Source organism: Suncus etruscus, chromosome 15, assembly GCF_024139225.1.
Source record: "Suncus etruscus isolate mSunEtr1 chromosome 15, mSunEtr1.pri.cur, whole genome shotgun sequence".
Lineage (NCBI taxonomy): Eukaryota > Metazoa > Chordata > Mammalia > Eulipotyphla > Soricidae > Suncus > Suncus etruscus.
In genome coordinates this window covers 67,279,308-67,305,932 of record NC_064862.1, presented here as the reverse complement: position 1 = coordinate 67,305,932, position 26,625 = coordinate 67,279,308, and the positions used below count along the sequence as shown (strand labels likewise).

Here is a 26,625-nt window from a genome sequence, read left to right as displayed (position 1 = left end):
CCTTGATTACATACATATTTGTGTTTGGGTTTCAGTTATATAAAGAACACCACCCATCACCAGTGCAACATTCCCGTCACCAATGTCCCAAGTCTCCCTCCTACCTCATTCTTTTTCCTTTCTCCACCAGGCTCACCCCCACCCTACCTCCACCCCCTGCATTTGACAGAGGCATTTAGATTCCTGGCTAGGAGTGACCCCTGGTGGTGCTCAGGGGATCACTTGAGGCACCTGGGTTGTTGATATGTGTAGCAAGCATCTTCCCTCCAGTGGTCCTCAAACTATGGCCCGCGGGCCACGTATTGTATTTGTATCTGTTTTGTTTCTTCATTGCAAAATAAGATATAGGCAGTGTGTATAAGAATTCGTAAGTTTTGTTTTTACTATAGTCAGATCCTCCAATGGTCTGAGGGACAGTGAACTGGCCCCGTTTAAAAAGTTTGAGGACCCCTGCGACCCTGCCTCATTCTTTTGTGTGTATTGATTATTGTGGCCAGCTTGATTCTATTCTATACTTGACATTGGCACTGAGACCTCTTCTTTTCCAAGGTTGTTTCCTTTCCCCTCACATCTTCTCTGCTGATGTTCCGATGACCAAGGGTCTCACTCATAGTTGGGTGTGGTTCCTACTCAGAGTTATTATTCACATGCTTGGCTGCAGTTCTTGTATGAGCTCCTCAGGACTACTGATTAGGTGTAATGCTTGCTGGTGGTCACCATGATCACACAGCTGAAGTTTGTAGTACTTGTATTTCTTTTTTGTAGTAATCATCACTGGAACTCACCCTTTTGTTGCAGTGCTAACATATACCTGCCTGTGGTATGGCTAGAAATTGAGCTGCCAGGGGCCTCAGACACCAAAGATTCCAGCCCCAGTTCTTCCACCCCAATCCATGAGGTGACAATGGAGATCAAGCCTCACATTTGCAAGACAGGCACTTCAACCACTGCCCCCTCAGGCTGCTTCTATGTGAAGACCTTAGGATTCCACATATTTTAGATTAGATGTTTCAGTTTTGCTAAAAATATTAGGTTTTCTATTTTTGCTAAAAATATTATTTGCGGGCCAGAGATATAGCAAAGCGTTTGCCTTGCATGCAGAGGATGGTGGTTCGAATCCCGGCATCCCATATGGTCCCCCGAGCCTGCCGGAGACTATTTCTGAATGTAGAGCCAGGAGTAGCCCCTGAGCGCTGCCGGGTATGACCCAAAAACCATACACACACACATGCAAAATATATACATATATATAAATGTTATTTGCAAAAACCTACCGATTATTTAGAATATCATTTAACAATATAAATATTAAATCTTCCAATGCATGAACATGTGGTGCCTTTCCATTTGTGTGCCTTATTTCATAAGTGTTTTGTAGGGTTTTTTTTTTTTTTTTTTTTGAAGGGGAGAAAGCCCACACCTGGCAGTGCTCAGGGCTTACTCCTGGCTCTGTGCTCAGGGATCACTCAGGCAGCGTTTGAAAAAACCTTATGGAGGGGCCGGGTAGGTGGCGCTGGAGGTAAGGTGTCTGCCTTTCAAGCGCTAGCCAAGGATCAGGACCGCGGTTCGATCCCCCGGCGTCCCATATGGTCCCCCAAGCCAGGGGCGATTTCTGAGCACATAGCCAGGAGTAACCCCTGAGCGTCAAACGGGTGTGGCCCAAAAACCAAAAAAAAAAAAAAAAAAAAAAAAAAACCTTATGGAGTGTCAGGGCTTAAACCTGAATATGCTATATACAAGAGACAAGAGAAGCACCCTATCTATACTATCTCTTTGCCCCAATATTTTATAGCTTTTTTTTTTTTTTTTTTGGTTTTTCGGGCCACACCATCTGATGCTCAGGTGTTACTCCTGGCTAAGGGTTCAGAAATTGCCCCTGGCTTGGGGGGACCATATGGGACGCCGGGGGATCGAACCACGGTCGCGATCTTTCCTGGGCTGGCGCTCGCAAGGCAGATACCTTACCTCAAGCGCCACCTCACCGGCCCCTATTTTATAGCTTTTTATTGCACAAAATAAAAATAAATTTTTCTCCTCTGAGTAAAAATTTATTACAAATTTATTCTTTTCTTTTTTCTTTTCTTTTTTTTTTTTTTTGGTTTTTGGGTCACACCTGGCGGTCCTCAGGGGTTACTCCTGGCTATCTGCTCAGAAATAGCTCCTGGCAGGCATGGGGGACCATGTGGGACATCAGGATTCAAACCAACCACCTTTGGTCCTGGATCTGCTGCTTGCAAGGCAAACGCCGCTGTGCTATCTCTCCGGGCCGTAATTTATTATTTTCAATATTATTATAAATAGAGCAATCAGCATCACCTTGCCTGGATCCATGTAAAATGCGTCTTTTAATCACTTCATTGCTATTACAAGTATAATAGAACATTATCACTATAGCTGTTACAGTCTGGTATCCAAAAGAGCACACGACGCAATGAACTTTGTATTAAAAGAGTTTACTATGCACAAACCACAAGTGTAACAAGCATTGAGCCTGAAGCTCACTGGTCAGGCTGTCCCCTTTAGGAGAGCAACCCTAATCTTGGCTATGGACTTCCTTTTATACTCTAAAACTGCAATCCTACAATTTTCTTATGCCCTTTACAGTGATTGATTCGCTCTACCTGGAGAGTACATTGTTCATATTTTTTTGGGAACTGTCAGATAACTAGTTTCCTCCTGCTTTTGATGAATCAACGTTTTGTTCAGGACATGATTGGGAGGTTCAAGACTTGGTTGGGAGGTAACAGCAAAGTCAGTTCACCCTGTCTGTGAGCACCAAGCCTCAGTCCAGAGAGGGGAGGGTCTCTGGACATGGTAAGGGGTCACTGAGAGGTTAGCCAGTGTGTAATAAATGGCTGATATCTTAAGATGGAGAAACTAATGCTAAGTTTTTATTTATTTATTTATTATTTTTTTTTTGGTTTTTCGGGCCACACCCGTTTGATGCAAGGGGTTACTCCTGGCTAAGCGCTCAGAAACTGCTACTGGCTTGGGGGGACCATATGGGACGCCGGGGGATCGAACCGTGGTCCTTCCTTGGCTAGCGCTTGCAAGGCAGACACCTTACCTCTAGCGCCACCTCGCCGGCCCCTAATGCTAAGTCTTAATGGCGGTAATTTTGTTAAGGACCTATGACAGTTTTCTTAATGTTTTCTGTGTTCTCATTATTGAGGCGTACCATCTACGACTGATATTTCTATGATCTTGTACCATCACTTACTAGATGTAAATTTATTAGTTCTTTTTTTTTTTTTTTTTTTTTTTTTTTTTTTTTTGGGTCACACATGGCGTTGCTCAGGGGTGACTCCTGGCTGTCTGCTCAGAAATAGCTCCTGGCAGGCACGGGGGACCATATGGGATACCGGGATTCGAACCAACCACCTTTGGTCCTGGGTCGGCTGTTTGCAAGGCAAACACCGCTGTGCTATCTCTCCGGGCCCAATTTTTTTTTTAATAGGGGGTACAGGTTAGAAATAGAAGGATCAGGCTAATAACATCAGCTTGAAGGTCGTCAAGCATGCTAGCCCATAGCGATCAATTAGGCAGCCAGAGGCCTCCAGAGAGAGGGGAGAGGGGAGAGGGGAGAGGGAGAGGGAGGGAAAGAGAGAGAGAGAAAGAGAGAGAGAGAGAAATTTATTAGTTCTAATTGTTTTATGTATGTGTGTGGTGTCATAGTATTGTGTAAATAGAAGCAGCAAAACAGGCAAAAGTTTCATTCCTGGAGAAACAGGAAAAGTCTTCAGTTGTTCAACATTAACAGTGAACTTTTCATATGTGCCATCTATACTGAGGAAATTTCTTACTAATTCCTAGTTGTCAAGTGCATTGAATTGTCACTTTTTTTTTAATCAATTACAGTGACTGATTTTTCCCTCCAATTAATATTGTATATTACCATGACATTGTGATTTGTAATGAATTGTATATTTGATCTTCATCTACAGTTCCAAAGCTGATAGGTCTCCCAAATGTTTGGAATGTCCTAAGTGTTGAGTTTGATCACCAATTGATAGTGAGTTGTCTTATCTACTTCTCATCTTCATGAAAATCTAAGAGGAGGAATAGGGATTCCTTCTGGATGGTGAGAATGGCATGCCTGGAGAAGGTAATGAGCTCACACTTCACCCTTCATCTCTTCCAAAAGACTGTCCTGAATAATAAATATCCTTTTGTAATAAATCCATGATTTGGTGAATAAACTGATTTCCTGAGTTCTGTGTACCTGAGACAAGAATCATGGTAACTGCTGACCTATATGATCAATTGGTCAGAATCACAGCTAACCTTGACTTGCAACTGGCATTTGTGTTTTTTTTGGGGGGGGAGGGGGTCACACCTAGCAGCCCTCAGGGGCTACTCTTGGCTCTAAGCTCAGAAATCATCCCTGGCTGGCTTGGGGACCATATGGGATGCCAGAATCTGAACCACCATCCTTCTGTATGCAAGGATGCATGCAGATAGCCCTACTGATGTGCTATCTCTCCTGTCCCAAACTGGCATTTGAAGTTGAAGGATGAGCCTGTGGTTTCCAATCAGTAATCAGTAGGTCAGAGCAAAATAGTCTCATTTGTGACTATATTTTTTGTTGTTGTTGGTTTTTGGGCCACACCAGTGGTGCTCAGGGGCTACTCCTGGTTCTGCGCTCAGGAATCACTCCTGGCAGGGTCATGGGACAATATGGGATGCCAGGGATCAAACCCGAGGTCTGTCCTGGCTCAGCAGCAACAAGGCAAACGTCCACCGCTGTGCTATCACTTGGCCCTGTGACTGACATCTTAAGGAGAGTGAGTTCTTAGAAGACTGAGTTCTTTTTTTTTGTTTGTTTTTTTATTTTTTTGGGCCACACCCGGAGGTGCTCAGGGTTTACTTCTGGCTGTCTGCTCAGAAATAGTTCCTGGCAGAAACGGGGGACCATATGGGACACCGGGATTCAAACCAACCACCTTTGGTCCTGGATCGGCTGCTTACAAGGCAAACGCCGCTGTGCTATCTCTCCAGGTCCCAGAAGACTGAGTTCTTAACTTGAATCTTTTGCTATTTCTGAGTCATGATCCAATTAAGCTGAATTCTTAGACACCCACCCTGATGATGTCTGAGAACTGTTATCTGGAGTGGGGGAAGCTCCACAAAGCTTGGAATTTGTCCAGGAATCCCTGATATTCATCATTGAACCATTTTGCATTCTGGGAATAAAGCTCATTTGATCCTGGTATATAATAATTTTATAATATATTTTATAACATTTAATGTTAGTTTTTGTTAAGGATTTTACATCAATATTAATCAGATATTGGTCTTTAATTTTCTTATAGTATTTGGTTTCAGGAGAGTGCTGAAAGCTTCAATTTGGAGAAGTTAGAAATACTAATGTAATCTAAACTGACCTGAAAGAATTTATGAGTATTTGGGGCCGGAGTGACAGCACAGCAGTAGGGTGTTTTCCTTGCACGCTGCCGACTGGACAGACCCAGGGTCCATCCCCAGCATCCTGCAAGGTCCCCCAAGCCTGCCAGGAATGATTTCTGAGCGCAGAATCAGAAGCAACCACTAAGTGCTGCTGGGTGTGGCCCCAAAATAAAAATAAAATAAAATATAGCATTTGATTCAGCTATCCTACTAGCTATCCACCAACCAACACCCACCCAAATTATTAGAAAAGATACAGGCATACTTATGCCCATGTCCATTGTAGCTTTTAACCCAAATGTACAACAGACAGATGAATAAAGAAGTTGATATGGGGGGGGGGAAGAAGTTGATATTATGCAGCCTCAAAAAAAATAGTCACGCAGTTCACAGAAACTTGGATGAAATTAAAGGGCATCAGGCTGAGTGAAATAAGCCAGAGACTGAAGACATACAATGTTTATCAGTCAGCCTGCCATATCTGAAGGATGCAGAGAAACAAACCAAGGGCATGGAAAATATCTATTTGTAACAAACCTTCAACACTGGATTACAGACTTGAGTGTCCTGCTGGGGGTGGGAGGGCTGGGGGTAGAGGTAGGAACAACAATTAGGTTGATTGAAAATAACAGAAAAGTAGGCACCAAAACTATGTCAACTCACAGTGCAGGTAAGGGAGAAGGAAAGTCAGACCAGAGGTGACAGAACCAGTGGTGGAGGGTCATGGGCACCACAGTGGCATTGATATGTAGTATCTTTATATGTCAACACCATAAACTTAAACATTATTGCAACCTGTTACCTAAAAAAAAATTTTTTTTTGGGTCACCCCCGGCAGCGCTCATGGATTACTCCTGGCAGGCTCAGGAATGTTGGGATTTGAACTACCGTCCTTCTGCATGCAAGGCAAATGCCCTACTTCCATGCCATCTCTCCAGCCCCTCTATTACCTAATTTTTTTTTTAATTTTAAAAAGAAACCAAGAGCTCAATTGTCAGTAGGTCACAAAGACTGTTCTCATCTTTCCTCACCCAAACCGAACCCCTTTGTTCACTTACATTTACAAATAAGATGGAATATGTCTCTGAGAACCAACCAAAGAGGGCACTTAATTGTTTGGTCTAGTTCCCTCTGGTCTGAAATCTAGCATTTCTAAAATTATGCTTGCTTCTTTTTTATTTATAAAAAAAATCACTGTGACTAAACAAAAAATGAGTGCTCTCAGGACATGAAACCACCATCCTGAAACCTGCTGGCTTCTTGTCAGCAAAGCTTTCTGGGCTAGTCACTGTCTCCTTTTATTTTTTATTTTATTTATTTATTTATTTATTTATTTATTTATTTATTTATTTATTTATTTATTTATTTTGGTTTTGGGTCACACCCAGCAGCACTCAGGGATTACTCTTGGCTCTATGCTCAGAAATTGCTCCTGGCAGGCTCGGGGGACCATATGGGATGCCAGGATTCAAACCAACGACCTTCTGCATGCAAGGCAAACACCATACCTCCATGCTATCTCTCTGGCCCCTCACTGTTTCCTTTTAATTGGCCCTTGGGCCTTAGTAGAATTGGACCTTTGCAGTGGTATGTTTAATGGGATTTTTCTTTCATGGAATTTTTATTGGATTCTTTTTTTTAAATGACTATTTCGGGGTTTTTTTTTGGGGGGGGAGGGGTCACACTCAACAGTGCTCAGGGGTTCCTCCTGGCTCTGTGCTCAGAAGTTGCTCCTGGCAGGCTTGGGGACCATATAGAAAGCCGGGAGTCCGTCCTGAGTTGGCTACATGCGAGGCAAATGCCCTACTGCTATGCCATTGCTCTAGCCCCACTATTCGTTCATAGAAATGCAGATTTTTTTTCATGAGAGCTTCTAGTTACTGATCCAGTCTTTAAAGTTGTAATCTGGGGCTGGAGAGATAGCACAGTGGTAGGGCGTTTGTCTTGCATGCAGCTGGCAAACCGGAGAGGGACCTGGTTTGATTCCCAGCATCCCATAGGGTCCCTAGCCTGCCAGGAAAGGTTTCTGAGTGCAGAGCCAGGAGTAACCTGATCGACACTGGGTGTGACCCAGAAACCAAATAATCAATGAATCAATAAAGTTTTTTTTTTTTAAAAAAAAATAAGGTTTTAGGGCCCAGAGAGATAGCACAGCGGCGTTTGCCTTGCAAGCAGCCGATCCAGGACCAAAGGTGATTGGTTCGAATCCCGGTGTCCCACATGGTCCCCCGTGCCTGCCAGGAGCTATTTCTGAGCAGACAGCCAGGAGTAACCCCTGAGCACTGCAGGGTGTGGCCCAAAAACCAAAAAAAAAAAAAAAAAGGTTTTAATCTATTCAAATTTCCTTTCATCATGATTAAACTTGGTAGGTTGTGTGTCCATTTCCTCTGTGTCATCTAATCGATATTCAACTAGTCATAGTACTGCAAGGCAAACGCCTTACCACTGTGCTATCACTCTGGCCCCTCAGGTACTTTTTAAATTTTGTAAGATCAACAAAAATCTTTTCTGGTTTTAGAAACTTGAGCTTTTTTCTTTTTTCTTTTGGTTTTTGGGCCACACCCTGCGGTGCTCAGGGGTTACTCCCGGCTGTCTGCTCAGAAATAGCTCCTGGCAGGCCCGGGGAACCATATGGGACACTGGGATTCGAACCAACCACCTTAGGTCCTGGATTGGCTGCTTGCAAGGCAAACACCGCTGTGCTATCTCTCTGGGCCCCCGAGCTTTTTTTTCTTAATTGATCTTGCTTTAGAAATTCAATTAATGTTTTCAGGTACAACTTTTACTGATTGTATTATTTTCTTTATTCTCTATTTCACTTATGGAATTACTACATATGAAATGTTTGTCTCTAACACCCCAAATTCATGCTGAAATACTAATCTCCAATGGGAAGATGGAGCCAACAAGGGGGAACACGGGAAAAGCATGATATGTCATGGGACTGGAGTTGTCATGAACTTTTTATAAAAGGGACCATAGAGCTTCCTTCTCCTCATCAATCATGGGCGACTACAATGAGAATTGTCTTGTAACAGGGAAGTTGACCCCATCAAGCTTAAATATTCCAGTGCCTCGATCACAGACCCCCAAGAATCCAACTGTGAGAAATAACTCTTGTGCATGACACAAATATTGCATTAAACTTTATTTCCTTCCTTCTAATAGTTTTATCTGTTTTATTTTTCTAGTTTCTCAAGGTATAAAGTACAATTATTTGAGTTTTTTTGTTTTGGGGCCACACCCAGCTAGGCTCAGGATTTACTCTGGCCCTAATTTGTGTGTGTGTGTGTGTGTGTGTGTGTGTGTGTGTGTGTGTGTGTGTGTGTGTCGTATGGTATGGTAACACCCTGCAATACAATCTGTATGTGTGTGGGGCAGGGGATATGGTATGATATGGTAACACCCTGCAGTGCTCAAGGGTTACTCCTAGCTCAGCATTCAAAATTACTCCTGGTAGTGCTTGGGAAACCATATAGATGCTGGGGATCAAATCTGAGTTGACCACGTGCAAGGCAAGTGCTGTACTATTGTTCTGATTCTATACTCTCTTTTAATGTAATGGTTTACAGCTCCAAATGTTTTCCTTAGGGACCAGAGATTACAGAAGTTAAGCCATTTGCCTTGCACGTAGCCAACCCTGGTTCAATCCCTGGCACTGCATCGGATTTCTTGAGCACCACCAGATGCTAACGAAGTCCCACAAAAATACATAAAAAATAAAACCATTTTTTTCTTAGTATTGTCTTCACTCAATCACATACATTTTGGGATATTGTGGTTTTGTTTTCATATAGATAAAATTATTTTTTAATGTTCCTATAATTTCTTCTTTGACACACTGTATTTTTTTAAGAGAATGTTCTTTACTTTCTACTAACTGAATTTTCAAGTTTTCCTGATATTGACTGGAAAACATACTTTGGATAATATCAAAAATGTTTAAATAGGGTTGGAGAGATAGCATGGAGGTAGGGCATTTGCCTTGCATGCAGAAGGTCAGTGGTTCGAATCTTGGCATCACCTATGGTCCCCCGAGCCTGCCAGGAGCGATTTCTGAGCATAGAGCCAGAAGTAACCCCTGAGCTCTGCTGGGTGTGACCCAAAAACAAACAAAACAAAAAAACAGGGGCAGTTCACTCCCTCACACCACTGGAGGGCCAGTGGTTTAAATAAAAACAAAAAAAATTCCTATGCATACTATACATATCTTATTTTGAAGTAAAATAACAAAATGAGAACAAATACGATTATTTAAAGTAAAGAATAAGTCAAGGGGCCGGGCGGTGGCGCTAAAGGTAAGGTGCGCCTGCCTTGCCTGCGCTAGCCTTGGACGGACCCCGGTTCGATCCCCCGGTGTCCCATATGGTCCCCCAAGCCAGGAGCAACTTCTGAGCGCATAGCCAGGAGTAACCCCTGAGCATCACCGGGTGTGGCCCAAAAACCAAAAAAAAAAAAAGAATAAGTCAAGTTAAATCAACAAACTTTTTTTTTTTTTTTTTTTGTGGTTTTTGGGTCACACCCAGCAGTGCTCAGGGGTTACTCCTGGCTCCATGCTCAGAAATTGCTCCTGGCAGGCACGGGGGACCATATATAGGACACCGGGATTCGAACCGATGACATTCTGCATGAAAGGTAAACGCCTTACCTCCATGCTATCTCTCCAGCCCCGTAAATCAACAAACTTAACAGTATTTCAATGAGAACTAGGGGCCTGCTTTTGGTGGGTCATAATTTGAGGACCCCTGCTGAAGACTGAGTGGAGGAATCAGACAGAGAGGAGGGGAGACGGAGAGTGCACTGCACATCCCACTCATGAGCACTGTGGGCCCAGAATGAGTTAGCTACTAAGGAGGACAGACTGCGGTGGCAGAAACACATGGCGGGCCAGTTAAATGAATGTCCTCAAGTGTATCACATGTGGCCCTTGGGTCACAGTTTGAGGACTCTGAAGAGTTATAAAAATAAAATTCCAAATTACAGTAATCTGGATCTATTCTTAACACTATAAAAAAGCATTTAATGTGCATGTGTTGCTAGCCCACATATGGTACAAGCACGTTGCCACATCTCCCCACTTGTGATGTGACTTTCTTCTTTTCTTTTCTTGTCTTTTTTTTTTCCGCCACCACCCCCGACTTTCTCATTTTCACGCTGGGTTGTGTACCAGTGCTCTCTCCACTTTTGGAGAAACCCAAGCTCTCTCTTGAATGCTTTACTCTCTCCCTTTCTTATCCTCTCACTCACCTTAGTACCTTCAACTAAAACCAGTATTTACTTAAAAAAATAAATAAAAGGGCTGGAGAGATAGCATGGAGGTAGGGCATTTGCTTTGCATGCAGAAGGACAGTGGTTCAAATTCCGGCATCCCAAGTCCCCCGAGCCTGCCAGAAGCGATTTCTGAGTGTAGAGCCAGGAGTAACTCCTGAGCGCTGCCGGGTGTGACCCCAAAACAAAACAAAAAGCAATATATATATATATATATATATATATATATAAATATATATATATATATATAAAACTTCTTTGTAGAAAGTGTATGTACACACATACAAATATCCTCAGATTAAAGTGAAGCAATAACAAAGGCACAGATACACCTTGATGATTTATACCTAAAGCAGCAATTTTTGGTAAAACTCCCAATATTCAAGAGACTTAACATAAATATCCTGTTAATGTCAATGATTCCTGTAAGCAGAGCTCACTTATCCTTAGCTAAAGAGACTGGAAAAATTGCAACTGGTGGGGCTTCGAGTAGGGAGGCTGAAACAACACTAAGGGCATGTACCTTTCTAGCAACACGAGTTTCAAACTTGGTTGGGGACATATGTGGGCATTTTCTGCCCCATAATGGAGGCACGGTGACTGAGAAATTATATTTTCAGCAATCTTCCCAGAACCTAAGGTTAATTGTCTAGTGCTACTAAATTTTCCAAAACCTAGTCTTAACAAATCTTCATATGGTAATTATCCTAAGATTTTAAATTCAAAACCTGACATAGGGGCCAGAGCGGTGGCGCAGAGTGGTAAGGCGTCTGCCTTGCCAGCACCAGCCCAGGACAAACTGTGGTTCGATCCCCCAGAGTCCCATATGGTTCCCCAAGCCAGGAGTGATTTCTGAGTGCATAGCCATGATTAACCCCAGAGCATCACTGGGTGTGGGCCCCCCAAATAAACTGACATAAACTTACAACCACCAATCATTTACATTTTTATTTAACTTTACTTCTAATTTTTACATAGTCTTTGTCTGTTAAACAAAAAGTAACTGCATTCCTTTTAAAGCTATAAAAACCTATTGTCCCCTTGTGCAAATGAAATTCACCCAAATGTCAGCAGGGAGTCACCCCACATACCCATCCAACTCCACCCCTACCTAGGTCAGAACGCTAGAGGTGGTCAGAAAGGCAGACGCCATATTTTTGTGCCACTATCATTCAATGCTGGCAGTGTCTTGTTTCAACTGAATGCAACACTTAGGATTAAACAGTGAGCTGCTAAACATCCCATGTCACGTAGAGGAAGAGAAGGCATTCAAACCATAAGAGTCATTCTTAGTCAAAGGAATAGTCAGACCTATGTTTTCAACATCTGCTGTTCTTGAGAAAAAAGAAATTCCTTTAAGGTTGCAATAATTGCCAGTAGTAGTGTGTTTTAACCTAACACAATAATCTGCTGCTCACGCCAAGTTAGGAATGCAAGCAAATTCTTCTAACTCTGATCTCAACTTGATGAGAGCTCTGAATCTTTGCTTTGGATGTGCCTAAGGAATAAGTATTTTGACCAAGTTGTGCACAGGGACCTGCCCATATTGTTGGCAAAGACTCTAGAAGACATTTTCTTTTTAATCACCCAAGTGTTCCATAATTATTATCTTCGACTCATTACCCCAATGATGTCAGTCTGTCTTTGCCACATTTCTTCTCCTGAGGGCAACAAGTATTTCTTTCCAGCATTATTTCTGAGAAGACCTTACTTTCATGATTTACCACCAACTAATGATGAAATCAGTGCTATATGCTTGAGGGGAAAAAATTCAATTTTTTGTATCTGCAAAATAGCTGCTGGGCCTTTTATTCATGAGGTAGGTAGGATTAATGGCTCTTCCTACACTGGGTCCTCTTCAATCCATTGTAACATCACTGTTGGTCGTTTTCTGCTCATCCTCTGGTCCTGCAGGTAGAATGCTTGTGACAGTGTGAAGAAGAGCTTCAATTTGCTCCTCTGTGAGCCTTTCTTCACTCTCTTCTACCATCTGCAGAAGGAAAAAAAAATCCACTAGGATTATACATAATAAGGCTCATAGTCCAGACCCACCCCAGCCCTCCTCTGAGCGTGTTGCTCATTAGTGCTGGCACAGCCTCTTGGCACAGAGGTAATGGCCTGGCTCCTGGGCCAACTCAGATTTCTAGACCTTCTTTACCTTGTCCCATAAGATAGAGAAGTCAGTTCAGACTCTGGGCTAAGTCAGTCCATGTGACTGTTCAAAATAGATCAGTGGGAAAAAGCTGAGTTACAGTTTAAAGAAAGCCCTGACAGCTCTATACCCAGTGTTATTAACATGAAAATATACTGTACATGTAAAAGCAATGCAAAGCCAGACCTACCAAAATTACTGCTTACAGCATGTGGCCCTTGATCATCTCTTGAAAACCAGGAGACTATTGAGTGGAACAGCTATGGAACCCTCATACACTTTCCCAGCAAAGCTTCACTATAAACCTAGTTTCTGAGAGGGTCTGGAAATCTAAGCAGAAATTATATAAGCTGGGGAAAATAGCGGTTGGGGTCAACAGCCCTTTTCTTGGCTATGTGCTCAAGGACTTCCTTGGGGAAACACAAGGTAGTACTGGGGGTAAATACAGGGTCAGGTGCATTGCAAATTCCTGAAACCCTAGTACTATCCTACAGGCCCACAGCTTTTAGCCTCACTACATTAATAAATATGAAGAGGGGCAGGCAGTGGTGGTGCAAGTGGCTTAGGGTGTTTGCCTTGCATACGCTAATCTAGGACGGACCATGGTTCAATCCCCCCGGCGTCCCATATGGTCCCCCAAGCCAGGAACAATTTCTGAGTGCATTGCAGGAGTAACCCCTGAGCATCACCAGGGTGTGCCCCCTCTCCTTGAAAAAAACAAACAAATATTTAAAAACATTTAAAATACTATTATGAAGAGTTCTAATCAGTACTTTTTAAAACTCAGTACACCATCAGCCAGGCAAACTTAATCCATGTTTTACTACTGTCATTAAATCATGTGTCACAAAATGGCTTTCTCAGTCAAAGGTGTTTAGCAATCTCACAGCAATCACTGATATCTGACAACTGAGGCCAAAATAAAGAAATCTTAGAAGATTAAAGTAAAACAAGATGGCAGGCTTACATCCTGAAATGAATCCTGAAAAGACTCTCAATCTCATTGCTTCACTTCACAGACAGAATTGAAGCTAAAGAAGTTGGTGCTCATACCCACACACTCCTGACAAATCACTAAGTTGTCTTTAGTTCATTTCAGTACAAAATATCACTTGCATACTACATAATAATCTTGGGTTTTCTCAAGTAGAAAAGTACTTGAGTGAACTAACATTATTTCCTATCATGCTGAGAAATATAATGACCTTTAGAAAGAATCATATGCTTGGTTGAAAGGATGTTTTACTAAGGAGAAAAAAAATAATTTTCAAAATTACATTTTTAAATTAGACATGCATAATAAGACTCTGTTAAGGGCAATAATCTAACATTGGGGGAGGTGGGAAAAGAAGAATATATCTAATTTTATTATTATTTAATCCTGAGAAAAGCTCCTTCCATCTGAGGAATGAAGTTTAAGAAATATTGGCACATGGGGCCCGGAGAGATAGCCAGAGTGGCGTTTTGCCTTGCAAGCAGACGATCCAGAACCAAAGGTGGTTGGTTCGAATCCTAGTGTCCCATATGGTCCCCCCTGTGCCTGCCAGGAGCTATTTTCTGAGCAGACAGCCCAAGAGTAACTAACCCCTGAGCACTGCCGGGTATGGCCCAAAACCAAAAACCAAAAACAAAAAGAAAAATATTGGCATATGCATTGCCAATTCTTCAGGGGAAGAGCCGTAAAAGAGCTTTAGACTACTTTGTAAGTGAGGTAACTAAGAGTATTTGTGCAATGCTCAAATACGTTATGTTAGAATCAGCCATCCAAGTTTCTCAACAAAGCTGTATATGAAATTAGATTTTACATATGAAAAGAGGAAGCTCAAGGTTATAAGGAAAAACCTAGCCTGAAGCTCAAAATGAGCAATAGGGAGTTTTTAACTTGAAACTCCATCTCTTTGGAAAGCATGATACGATGCAGTAGTTTCTATCATTTCCTCTCCCAGAGCAGAGCACACTAGCTTTCAAAGAGGTTGTTTCTGACCTCTCAGGGTCAGCCCTTTTAGAAACCAGACAGGACATCAACTAGCCGCTTTCTTGCATCCCAATCTCTGGGTTAGCAGATGTCAACAGTAAGATTATGTGTCAAGTAAGAAAGATGTCTACTTTTTGGTAACAGAAATCCTTCTAGTTTTGCCAAAATCGCCAAGAACAGAAGTTACCAGCTCACAACTCTCAGGGATAATTACATTTAAGAGGAACTTTTAAATCCCAAACTCCCAAGTCATAGGAAGAAAACAAAACTAAAATGCAGTAAGCAAATAAAACATACACGTGAAGAGAGATTTCAGAAAATGAAAACTCATTAAACTCTCTTGGACCACTAGAGTAAATTTTAATATTACTGCTCTTCATCTTTTGATCCAAAAACAACAACAAACAAACCAACCAAAAACTGAGAGCTCCAATAAAGTGTAAAAGCACTACCTAAAATCTCAGAATCCAAACAAAGACTTCAACTCTATTAGATTAAAACAGCAAGTAAACTTTTAGATTCAAAGTATTTATAAGGTGTGTCAACATAAATAATATCCTTTTCATCGATAATTTTAATTTCCAAGAATTTTCCAATTGGTCTTTGTACTCTAAAAATGTTTACTTTGCATATTTTTTAAAAATTACTTTACCCGGGCCCGGAGAGATAGCACAGCGGCGTTTGCCTTGCAAGCAGCCGATCCAGGACCAAAGGTGGTTGGTTCGAATCCTGGTGTCCCATATGGTCCCACGTGCCTGCCAGGAGCTATTTCTGAGCAGACAGCCAGGAGTAACCCCTGAGCACCACCGGGTGTGACCCAAAATCCAAAAAAATAAAAAATAAAAAAATAAAATAAATAAAAATTACTTTACCCTTGTGATGAATGTGTTGACTGTAGTACCTATACATTTGTGCTGCAAAGTTCACCAAGTATTATACACCAGGCCATAATATTCACACACGTTTGTGATGGTGAAGTGTGAGCACATACTGGCTGTGGTGCAGTGGAGATCACACCCTTAGAGAGAAAGGGCCTCCCATCCAGAAGAGTTACTGGGAACATGCTAGAGCCAAGGAGTGATCTTGGAGCCTCACATTTGTTAAGATCACATCTGCATTGTGCTAAGCCATCCCAGACTTAGGTTTTTCTTAATCTACTCGCCAGATATGATTTACTTTCCTTTCACAACTCAAAGTCGAAGGAACAATAGGTACTTCTATCTGAACTAGAATAGTTCCCTTATAAATTTTTTTTTATAAATTTCAATGTTCACTAATGCAAAATTAAGAGTGCTGAAAGACCAATTAAGTACTGAACAGTAGTTTGTAAGCCACAAATTCTAGATTTTTTTTTTTATAATCACTAAATTCTAGTAGGCCCAGATGGCAGTATTGTTCAGGACAGAGGCCTATGAAGTCACAAGGTTCACTGTCCTGAATTTAGGTCAGTAGTTTCACAAACTGTTCCAATGAGTATGTAACAAGTTCAAGTCACAAAATATGCATGATTTCTTCACAGACCTTAGCCACCTGTTGAAATAAGGATTGCAACAAACTATGACTGAGGTATACAACTAAAAAAAGCAAACCTTCAGTTTCCAAAACTGAGTACTAATAAAATGCTGAAACTACTTCTGTTTTTGTTTTTTTTTTTTTTTTTTTTGGTTTTTGGGCCACACCCGTTTGACGCTCAGGGGTTACTCCTGGCTATGTGCTCAGAAATCGCCCCTGGCTTGGGGGGACCATATGGGACGCCGGGGGATCGAACCGCGGTCCTTCCTTGGCTAGCGCTTGCAAGGCAGACACCTTACCTCCAGCGCCACCTACCCGGCCCTGAAACTACTTCTGAAACAAGGGAGAGTAAATAAACAGCTGCAAGGTTAACATCACAAGGAAATTACCAAGTTCTTTGCATTTTCCACTCTACCTGGAAAAACTCATTTTCTTCTTCCTTTTTTTTAGTAAATAAACTCTTTAATTGAATCACCAGTTACAAAATTGTTTATAATTAAGTTTACCAGTCACCAGTGCATTTCCCACCGTCAATGTCCCCAGTTGCCCTCTTGCCCACCTGTCTCGATGGCATTTCTCTTCTCTTCTCTCCTTTTCCCTTCCCTCCACTTTTCTGTCTTTCTTTCTCTTCCTTCCAACCCCTACCCCTGCCTCCCTTCCCTCCTCACTTTTCCTTTAGGCACTGTGGTTTGCAATATTATTACTGAAGGTGTATCACACTTATCACTTTATCTCCTTTCAGCACCCACTTCTTGTCCAGAGTGATCATTTCCAACTATTATTGCCGTAGTGGTCCCTTCTCTGCCCTATCTTCACTTCCCTGCTCTTTGTGGCAAGCTTCCTACCATGGACTGAGGTTTCTGGATATTAATAACATACCACCTTTTTTTTTTATTAAATATTCCATAAAGGAGTGTGACCATTCTATGTCTATCCCTCTCCCTCTGACTCATTTCACTCAGCATAATACTCTCCATATCCATCCATGTATAAGCAAATTTCATGGCTTTATTGGAAAACCTCATTTTCTATTCTATCCCTCTCTTGCAGGAATAAATACTGCTACAGTCAGTTAATAATTTGCTATTTCCTCTAATCTAGTAAAATCTGAGAAATAAAGTCTGGCTGGGAAGAAAATTCTGGCTCTACCATTCGAGGAATTTTATAGTATTGTTGACCCAGTAGGTGTCAAGGGCACAGGGCTATTCCCATTGCAGCTGTGTGGGCCTGAGATCTTAGTGCTTAGTTTGGCAATGTGGTGCTCTCAGACCCAACACTGTGTGGGGCAAGGAGGGTCACATTGACAGTGCTTGGGGGAGTGTGAAGGGCCAGGGACCAAATTCAAGATCTCCATACAACACACAAACCAGATCTCCAGCTCCAACATAAAGTTTTTATTAAGATCTCCTGGAAAGGAGAAACAAATAGCCTGAGGGGAAGCCACACACCTCTCTCTTCTCCTCATACAAAATGTACGTGTCTCCAAAGGAACAGATTAAATAAAGTCAGAATCTGACAGACTTTAACCAAGCTCTCAGAGAAGGTGTTAAAGGAGGCATCTACAAAGCCCCTGACACTTGCCTGGCACCTAGGAGGCATTCTTAATAGTGGCTAATCTTAATAGTATTGACAGAGCTCCAACAGGCTCTGAGATGAGGTCACACTAATCCTCATCTCAGCTCTCCATCTGTCAGGAAGCCATGAGCAACATATGGTACTGATTAAAGTTGGAAGAGAAGTGCCATATGATCTTTAACCCAGAGGGACAGGGATTAAATTCTTTTTGTTCAGTTTTTTTCTTTTTCTTCTTTTATAAGTTAAATCTCTAACATAGTCAAAAGTATAAGAATATGGAGGATAGCACGTACCCCCATCCACTTCTCAAAAAAAAAAATCGCTTCATTAGCCTTTTAAGATTTTTTAAATTTTTTTTCCAGAAGGTACCCTTTATGAAATGAATTTTCTAACTTAATTTTGGATGATTTTGAAGAGAAGAATTAACCCTCAGCAATAAAAAAAAAAGTTAGTCAAGGGCCCGGAGAGATAGCACAGTGGTGTTTGCCTTGCAAGCAGCCGATCCAGGACCTAAGGTGGTTGGTTCAAATCCCGATGTCCCATATGGTCCCCCGTGCCTGCCAGGAGCTATTTCTGAGCAGACAGCCAGGAGTAACCCCTGAGCACCGCCGGGTGTGGCCCAAAAACCAAAAAAAAAAAAAAGTCAAACATTAAAACATCCCAGAACCCTTTAAAAAAGCATTTAAACAGAATTTTTTTGAAAGATGCTCTCTAGGTATTTTTCTGTATATCTTTTTAGAAGAAATTGACCAAGAGCTAAATATTGCTAAAACTGACTTTGGAAAGCTCTGTTTGGTTGCGTTTACTGTCAGTAAACATCTTGAATATACAAAAGATAGTTTGAAACTGCCATAAATAAATAGCACACCAATATAGAAACTGCTCAGTTTGTGTCACTGATCTGCAACTTCACATCCTCCTTATCCCATTTTAGTCTTCTAATACACCTGCCTTCTATATACTAAAGCACTGTGCAATCAAGACTTTGTAGGTGCCACCAAGTACTTTTATGTAGGGAAACAATAGTGGCAAAGAAGACGAACTAAGGGTGTGAGAACCAAGGCTTGGAGAATGGCAAAGAGGCTGCCAGTGTGAGCTGAAGGATGATGACAGAACTTAATGTAGTCCAGCAGGGAAAGAATAGGAGAGAAAAAAAGCTAACAGACTGTGGGAACTAAGTGAATATGAGAGAGAAGGAAGAAAATAACTTTCAAACTTGGAGAACTGAGCCAGGAGAGGGAGACAGAGAATGCAAATGGGAAAGTTCACATAGGTCTGCTAACAGAGAAAAGAAACATCAGTCAGGGCAAAGGAGGGAGAAGAGAGAGAAATTCCACCAGTCATACTGACTAATGGCTAATGTTTTTATGAAACATCTGGCTAGTAATAAGCCCAGCAGGAAGGCAATGGTCAGAATAATGAAGGGCATCAGGGAAAGAGCTGCAGATCATCTGCTCAAACATGATGGATGGAACACTTACTTATTTTTGGTTTTCTGGGGATTAAACTCAAGACTTTACATATGCAAGTCAAGTATTCTGTTGCAGAAAGAGTTAAGTTAAATTTTCTCCCATTTTATACCTTCCCTCAGTCTATGCTAATTAGGCCAAATTGGTGAAGTTTCCTCTCACTATTGAAATGGGGTGCTGAACATTCTCCCGGGAATAGCAGCTCTGGCTTATCGTTTCTCCATCTTTATCATCCTTTCAACTGTTCATCAACTAGTTCCTCAAGTTCAGGCCTCCTTCACTCACCAGTTGGATTTCCACAGCAGTCATAGGCCTGTGATTGAGCAGCTGAAGTTTTTCAGCTCTGTGAAAAAACAAAAACAAAAACAAGTATTTAAAAAATAAAACAACACTCTTTGGGCTGGAGCAATAGTATAGTGAGTAGGGCATTTGCATGACGAGTGGTCGACCCAGGTTCAACCCCTTGCACCCTACCAGGTTCCCTGAGCCTCATCCTTGAGCAAAACTAGGAGTAAGGCTGAGTAACACTGAGTGTGGCCACCACACCCCATAAAACCTCTTGTTTTTCTAATGATGTCAAGTCCTGACCAAAACAGCAGATAAAAGAACAGAACCCTGTCAGATAACAAATGACAAAACCATTTGGCACACAGTCAGCCCTTGGCTATCTTCCACTATAAAATGAGAGAATGCCTTGGGTTCAATTCTCAGCAAAGAGAAACAAAACACAACAACAACAAAAGAAAATATAAATTAGAATTCTGTGTCAGTCACTTTTTTTTTTGGGGGGGGGGGGAGTTGGGCCACACCCACTGACACTCGGGTTACCCCTGGCTATGTGCTCAGAAATCGCTCCAGGGGACCAAGCCATGGCACAAGTTGTAGGGCATTTGCTTTGAATACAAATCTCAGTTCCATCCCCTGGAGTCCCATATAGTCCCCCAAGCCAGGAGTGATTTCTGAGCATATAGCCAGGAGTAACCCCTGAGCATCACCGGGTGTGGCCTAAAAAAGGAAAAAAAAAAAAAAAAAGAAATCACTCTTGGCTTGGAGGACCATATCGGACACTGAGGTATAGAACTGCAGTCGGTCCTGAGTCAGCTGCGTGCAAAGCAAATGCCCTACTGCTGTGTCACTGCACCAGCCCCTGTATCAGTCACTTTTAAAGCAGGAAAAAATACTAAGGGGTATAGAGGTGTGGATTATTAGATGTTATATACTATTAAATTATTAATATTTTATTAAATAAAAAACACTGTTTTGGGGGCCGGAGAGATAGCATGGAGTAGGGCATTTGTCTTGCATGCAGAAGGACGGTAGTTTGAATCCTGGCATCCCTGAGCCTGCCAGGAGCAATTTCTGATCAGAGAGCCAGGAATAACCCCTGAGCACTGACAGGTGTGACCCAAAAACCAAAAAAGTAAAATAAAATACTGTTTTCTTAAATCAAATTATAGAAAATAAAGATTAGCAAAACCATCTTAGTTGGTTCTTTCTTTCTTTCTTTTTTTGTTTTTTTTGGGGCCACACCCGTTTGATACTCAGGGGTTATTCCTGGCTAAGCGCTCAGAAATTGCCCCTAGCTTGGGGGCCATATGAGATGCCAGGGGATCGAACCGCTGTCCTTCCTTAGCTTGGGCTTGCAAGGCAGACACTTTACCTCTAGCACCACCTCGCCGGCCCCAGTTGGTTATTTCTTATAATGACTCAAACATGAGATTTATTAACCCAGTTTAAGAAATTTAGGGAAAGCTAGTAAATGGCTCCACTAACTGGATTTTCCTCTGGAACTCCCATGAGGAGCAAAACAAACTTTCAGTCCACCCACCTGCACTAGGCCAGACTCCCTGGTCAACCCATATACCCCAAATCCCAAATTAAGCACCCTACAGCACTCAACCCATCTCACACACTCAAAGTCCTGCTGGAAATTCACAGGGCTCACTACAGATTCAGGCTATGATCCTGTATGGACAGATACTGGCGTAGTCCAAGCATTTAACATACCACCAGAACATCAATGGGAAAACAAAAGAATTCAGAGATTTCTATAGAGGGCAACAAAAGTCCAGGTGAATCCCCAACAACTTTTTTTTTTTTTTGGTTTTTGGGCCATACCCAGTAATGCTCAGGGGTTACTCCTAGGCTATGCGCTCAGAAGTCACTCCTGGCTTGGGGGACCATATGGGACACAGGGGGATCCAACCGTGGTCCATCCTAGGCTAGCGCTGGCAAGGCAGACACCTTACCTCTAGTGCCACCACGCCGGCTCCTAATCCCTAACAACTTTAGACTTTTGTAATCTGCCTGAAAAAGTCTGTAAGTCACAAAAATAAAGAATACCGTATCAATATTGTATCATATCAGACAATTTTCATATCAATAATCAATTTAAAAATTGCACGAGGGGCCAGAGCAATTACACAGTGGTAGGGTGTTTGTCTTGCATGCAGCCAACCTGGGACAAACCAAAATTTGATCCCCAGCATCCCATATCGTCCCCTGAGCCAGCCAGGAATGATTTCTGAGCGCAGAGCCAGGAGCAACCCGAGTGCTGCTGGGTGTGGCCCAAAAACTATAAAAAAGAAAATTACAGTTGAACCAAAATATCAATTATCTTTTAAAGAGACTGATGGAAAAATGGAAAGAAAGTATTCAATAAAAGTAAAGGAATTTAAGAATACAGTAATTAAGTTTGAGATGTAATACAGATGAAGATGAAAAGTAAATTGGGGGCCCGGAGAGATAGCACAGTGGCGTTTGCCTCGCAAGCAGCCAATCCAGGACCAAAGGTGGTTGGTTCGAATCCCGGTGTCCCATATGGTCCCCTGTGCCTGCCAGGAGCTATTTCTGAGCAGACAGCCAGGAGTAACCCCTGAGCACTGCCGGGTGTGACCCAAAAACCAAAAACCAAAAAAAAAAAAAAAAAAGAAAAGTGAATTGGTACACTCAAAGACATAGTAAAATATTTCCAGCAAGAATAAAGAAGAAACAGGGGCCGGGCGGTGGCGCTAAAGGTAAGGTGCCTGCCTTGCCTGCGCTAGCCTTGGACGGACCGCGGTTCGATCCCCCGGTGTCCCATATGGTCCCCCAAGCCAGGAGCAACTTCTGAGCACATAGCCAGGAGTAACCCCTGAGCGTTACTAGGTGTGGCCCAAAAACCAAAAAAAAAAGAAGAAAAAAAAAAAAGAAGAAGAAAGAAGAAACAGAGGGACCGGAGAGATAGCACAGCAGTGTTTGCCTTGCAAGTAGCCGATCCAGAACCTAAGGTGGTTGGTTCGAATACCAGCGTCCCATATGGTCCCCTGTGTCTGCCAGGAGCTATTGCTTTCTTTTTTTTTTTTTTTTTTTTTTTGGTTTTTGGGCCACACCCGGCAGTGCTCAAGGGTTACTCCTGGCTGTCTGCTCAGAAATAGCTCCTGGCAGGCACGGGGGACCATATGGGACACCGGGATTCGAACCAACCACCTTTGGTCCTGGATCGGCTGCTTGCAAGGCAAACGCCGCTGTGCTATCTCTCCGGCCCCTCCAGGAGCTATTTCTGAGCAGATAGCCAGGAGTAACCCCTGAGCGACACCGAGTGTAGCCCAAAAACAAAAAAAAAAGAGAAGAAACAGAAAACAGAATGAGAACATTAAGTAGAATATATCAATATGAAGAGGAACAATCTCAGAACTATAAAATTTGCAGGAGAAGAAAGACAATAACTGATACAAATTCTCCGAAACTGAAGAGGGAGACAGGAGCACCTTAAGAGGTCCAAAGAGAGCCACAGGCACAGACTCTTAACAGCCACCTCACAGAAAGAGAAAACAATATTGGATTCACAGATTTTAATTCAGACTCTTTTTTTTTTTTTTTTGGTTTTTGGGCCACACCCCTTTGACGCTCAGGGGTTACTCCTGGCTATGTGCTCAGAAATCGCCCCTGGCTTGGGGGAGACCATATGGGACGCAGGTGGATCGAACCGAGGTCCTTCAACCGAGGTCCTTCCGAGGTCCTTCCTTGGCTAGCGCTTGCAAGGCAGACACCTTACCTCCAGCGCCACCTACCCGGCCCCTAATTCAGACTCTTTTTTTTTTTTTTTTTTTTTTGGTTTTTGGGCCACACCCGTTTGACGCTCAGGGGTTACTCCTGGCTATGCGCTCAGAAGTCGCTCCTGGCTTGGGGGACCATATGGGACACCGGGGATCGAACCTCGGTCCGTCCTAGGCTAGCGCTGGCAAGGCAGACACCTTACCTGTAGCGCCACCGCCCGGCCCCCCTAATTCAGACTCTTAAGAGCCACCACATAGAAAGGAAAATAACATTAAATTCACATATTTCTCCAATGAAACTACATAAAGTTAAAAAAAAAAAAAGGTAACATACAAATAAAAACAACCTTTACCAAACAAGGTTGTCACTCAGAGGGGAAGGAAGGATAGAGACATTATCAAACAGCAGCTGAAAATATATATGGAATCTAATACAGCTCTGGTAATGGCATTGAAAGCTCACATATAAAAAGGAAACAGTGGGCCAGAGAGATAATACAAAATGTTGCCTTGCACATGGTCAGCCTAAGTTTGATCCCAGCACCACTTCTGGTGCCCTGAGCACTGTTAGGAGTAATACTGAGCACAGAAGAGAAAACAGTTTAAACAAAGCAAAATCTCCTTTGTTCCCTTACATTTGTCTCTATTTTCCTCTCTCCTACATCCCCTTACATATAGTCAACACACGAAAAAATATGTTTCGTAAATAATTTTGTCCCTTTTTGACTCCCAAGCATAAAACAGGTAAAAAAAAATACTGAGCACAGAGTTATGGATAAACCCTTAGCACAGCTAGGGGTTTGGGGGTCGGGATATCAAACAATATAAGCTGCTGATCTCTTTATACAGACATGACAACAAATTATTCTCAATATCATTTCTCCCCCATAAAACAACAGAGTAGTCCCCACCACCACCACTACCACATGACCACACCACCACCACCACCATCACCCACCACCACCCCACCACCACCAAGAAAAAAAACAACAACAGAGTAGTAGGACAGTGTCCAACCTGTTTCTCACAAGAGACACAAAGGTGGCGCTAGAGGTAAGGTGTCTGCCTTGCAAGCGCTAGCGCTAGCGTAGGACGGACCATGGTTCGATCCCCCGGTGTCCCATATGGTCCCCCCAAGCCAGGAGCGATTTCTGAGCGCATAGCCAGGAGTAACCCCTGAGCGTCAAATGGGTGTGGCCCCCCAAAAAAAAACAAAACAAAAAAAAAGACTCTCAAAACACGGCTTAGGGCAAAACAGTGGAAGACAATCACGCAGGCTAATGACAGACTCAAAGAGCAGGATTGGCTAGACTGGTTTCAGACCAAATAGCATTTAAACTAAAGACAATAGTTTTTGTTTTTGTTTTTGTTTTTGGGTCCCACCTGGCAGCACTCAGGGGTTACTCCTGGCTCTACACTCAGAAATCCCTCCTGGCAGGCTCAGGGGACCATAGGGGATGCTGGGATTCAAACCACCATCCTTCTGCATGCAAGGCAAATGCCTTACCTCCATGCTATCTCTCCAGCCCCTAAACTAAGGACAATAGTAAAAGATAAAATGAGCATTACATACAGGTTAAGGAATAACTACATCAAGAGGACTTAACTCTCTCCAACACACATGCACCAAATGAAAGGGCAGCAACGCTTATAAAGCAGCTGCTAATAGACCTAAGAGGACATTCATGGCAGTACAATCAGAGTAAGAAACTTCCGACACCCCATTGAAAAAGATTTCGCATCATTGGAGAGATCAACCAAACAAGACATCAACAGAGAAGCAAGAACAATAATGAGAGAGTAGAAGATAGTAAACATAATAAAGATATTCAGAAACCTTCACCCCCCCCAAAATTCTTCCCCAGTACACATGGAATTCTCCAGTGATTTCACATACTGGGACACAACTCAATCACTCATAAAATCAAAAGAAGTCATACTATCTCAGATGACAAAGCAACAAAAATAGAAATCAACTGTAGGGGGTCGGGCATTTGTCTTGCACACTGCTGACCTGGGTATGATCCCTGGCATCCCATATGGTCTCCCGAGCCTGCCAAGACTGATTTCTGAGTGCAGAGCCAGAAGTAACCCCTAAGCACCACCGGGTGTGATCCCAAAAAATCATAAATAAAATGTTGGAGAAAAGTCCAATATTTGGAAACTGAATAAAATAGCATACTGCTAAATAACAATTTCTTCCAAAGAGGAAAACAAAGAAATAGAAGAGTCCTCAAAACAAATGTTAATGGAGACCACAAACTATCAGACAGAACCTATCAGCAAAAGCAGTACTAGGGAGGAAGTTCGCAGCTATTTAGGTTCATACAAGGAAAATTTTATTTATTTTTTATTTATTTATTTATTTATTTTATTTTATTTTTGGGTCACACCCGGCGGTGCTCAAGAGTCACTCCTGGCTGTCTGCTCAGAAATAGCTCCTGGCAGGCACGGGGGACCATATGGGACACAGGGATTCGAACCAACCACCTTTGGTCCTGGATCGGCTGCTTGCAAGGCAAACGCCGCTATGCTATCTCTCCGGGCCCAAGGAGAATTTTGAAAAAGCTCAAAACAACATTCTAACCTCACAGCATAATAAATTACAAATCCCAAACAAAGTAGAAGGCAGGAAATAATAACAATTAGAGGGGGCCGGGCGGTGGCGCTGGAGGTAAGGTGCCTGCCTTACCTGCGCTAGCCTAGGAGACGGACCGCGGTTCGATCCCCCGGCGTCCCATATGGTCCCCCAAGCCAGGAGCGACTTCTGAGCGCATAGCCAGGAGTAACCCCTGAGCGTTACCGGGTGTGGCCCAAAAACCAAAAAAAAAAAAAAAAAAAAACAATTAGAACAGAATTTAAAAAAAAAAGGACAAAGGGTCAATGACACCGGGAAATTGTTCTTTGAAAGAACAAATAAGCCTGAAATCCTTAGCTAGACTCAAAGAAAAAAAATAAAGAAAACCTAAATAAATCAGAATCATAAAGTACAACACCTCGAATACACAAGCACAAGATGCTCAATTAGCAGCAAACATCTTAGAATAATTTCAGACAATGAGTTCATGACCCATTGTGAGAAAGAACAATTTTCTCTAATTTTCTTTTACTTGAGTATTTTTCAATAATTCCATTAGCCATTTCATTGTAACAGCAATAATAATAAAATAAATTATTTTGTACCTGCCAAGGGAGTATGTTGTATTAAATATTAATTAAAAAGTCATAGTA

General features: G+C 42.3%; 1 protein-coding gene across 1 annotated transcript in view; it reads right to left on the bottom strand.

The window, feature by feature from the left end:
• Positions 1–12,470: 12,470 nt before the first annotated feature.
• CRCP (CGRP receptor component) overlaps positions 12,471–26,625 on the bottom strand; it is a 50,633-nt gene continuing 36,478 nt past the window's right edge. The window contains exons 5-6 of the mRNA XM_049789580.1: positions 19,643–19,700; positions 12,471–12,664 (exon numbers count right to left, since the gene is read on the bottom strand). Of these exons, the coding sequence (XP_049645537.1) occupies positions 12,533–12,664; positions 19,643–19,700 (190 nt within the window). The 3' untranslated portion in view covers positions 12,471–12,532. The remainder of the gene's footprint in view (positions 12,665–19,642; positions 19,701–26,625) is intronic.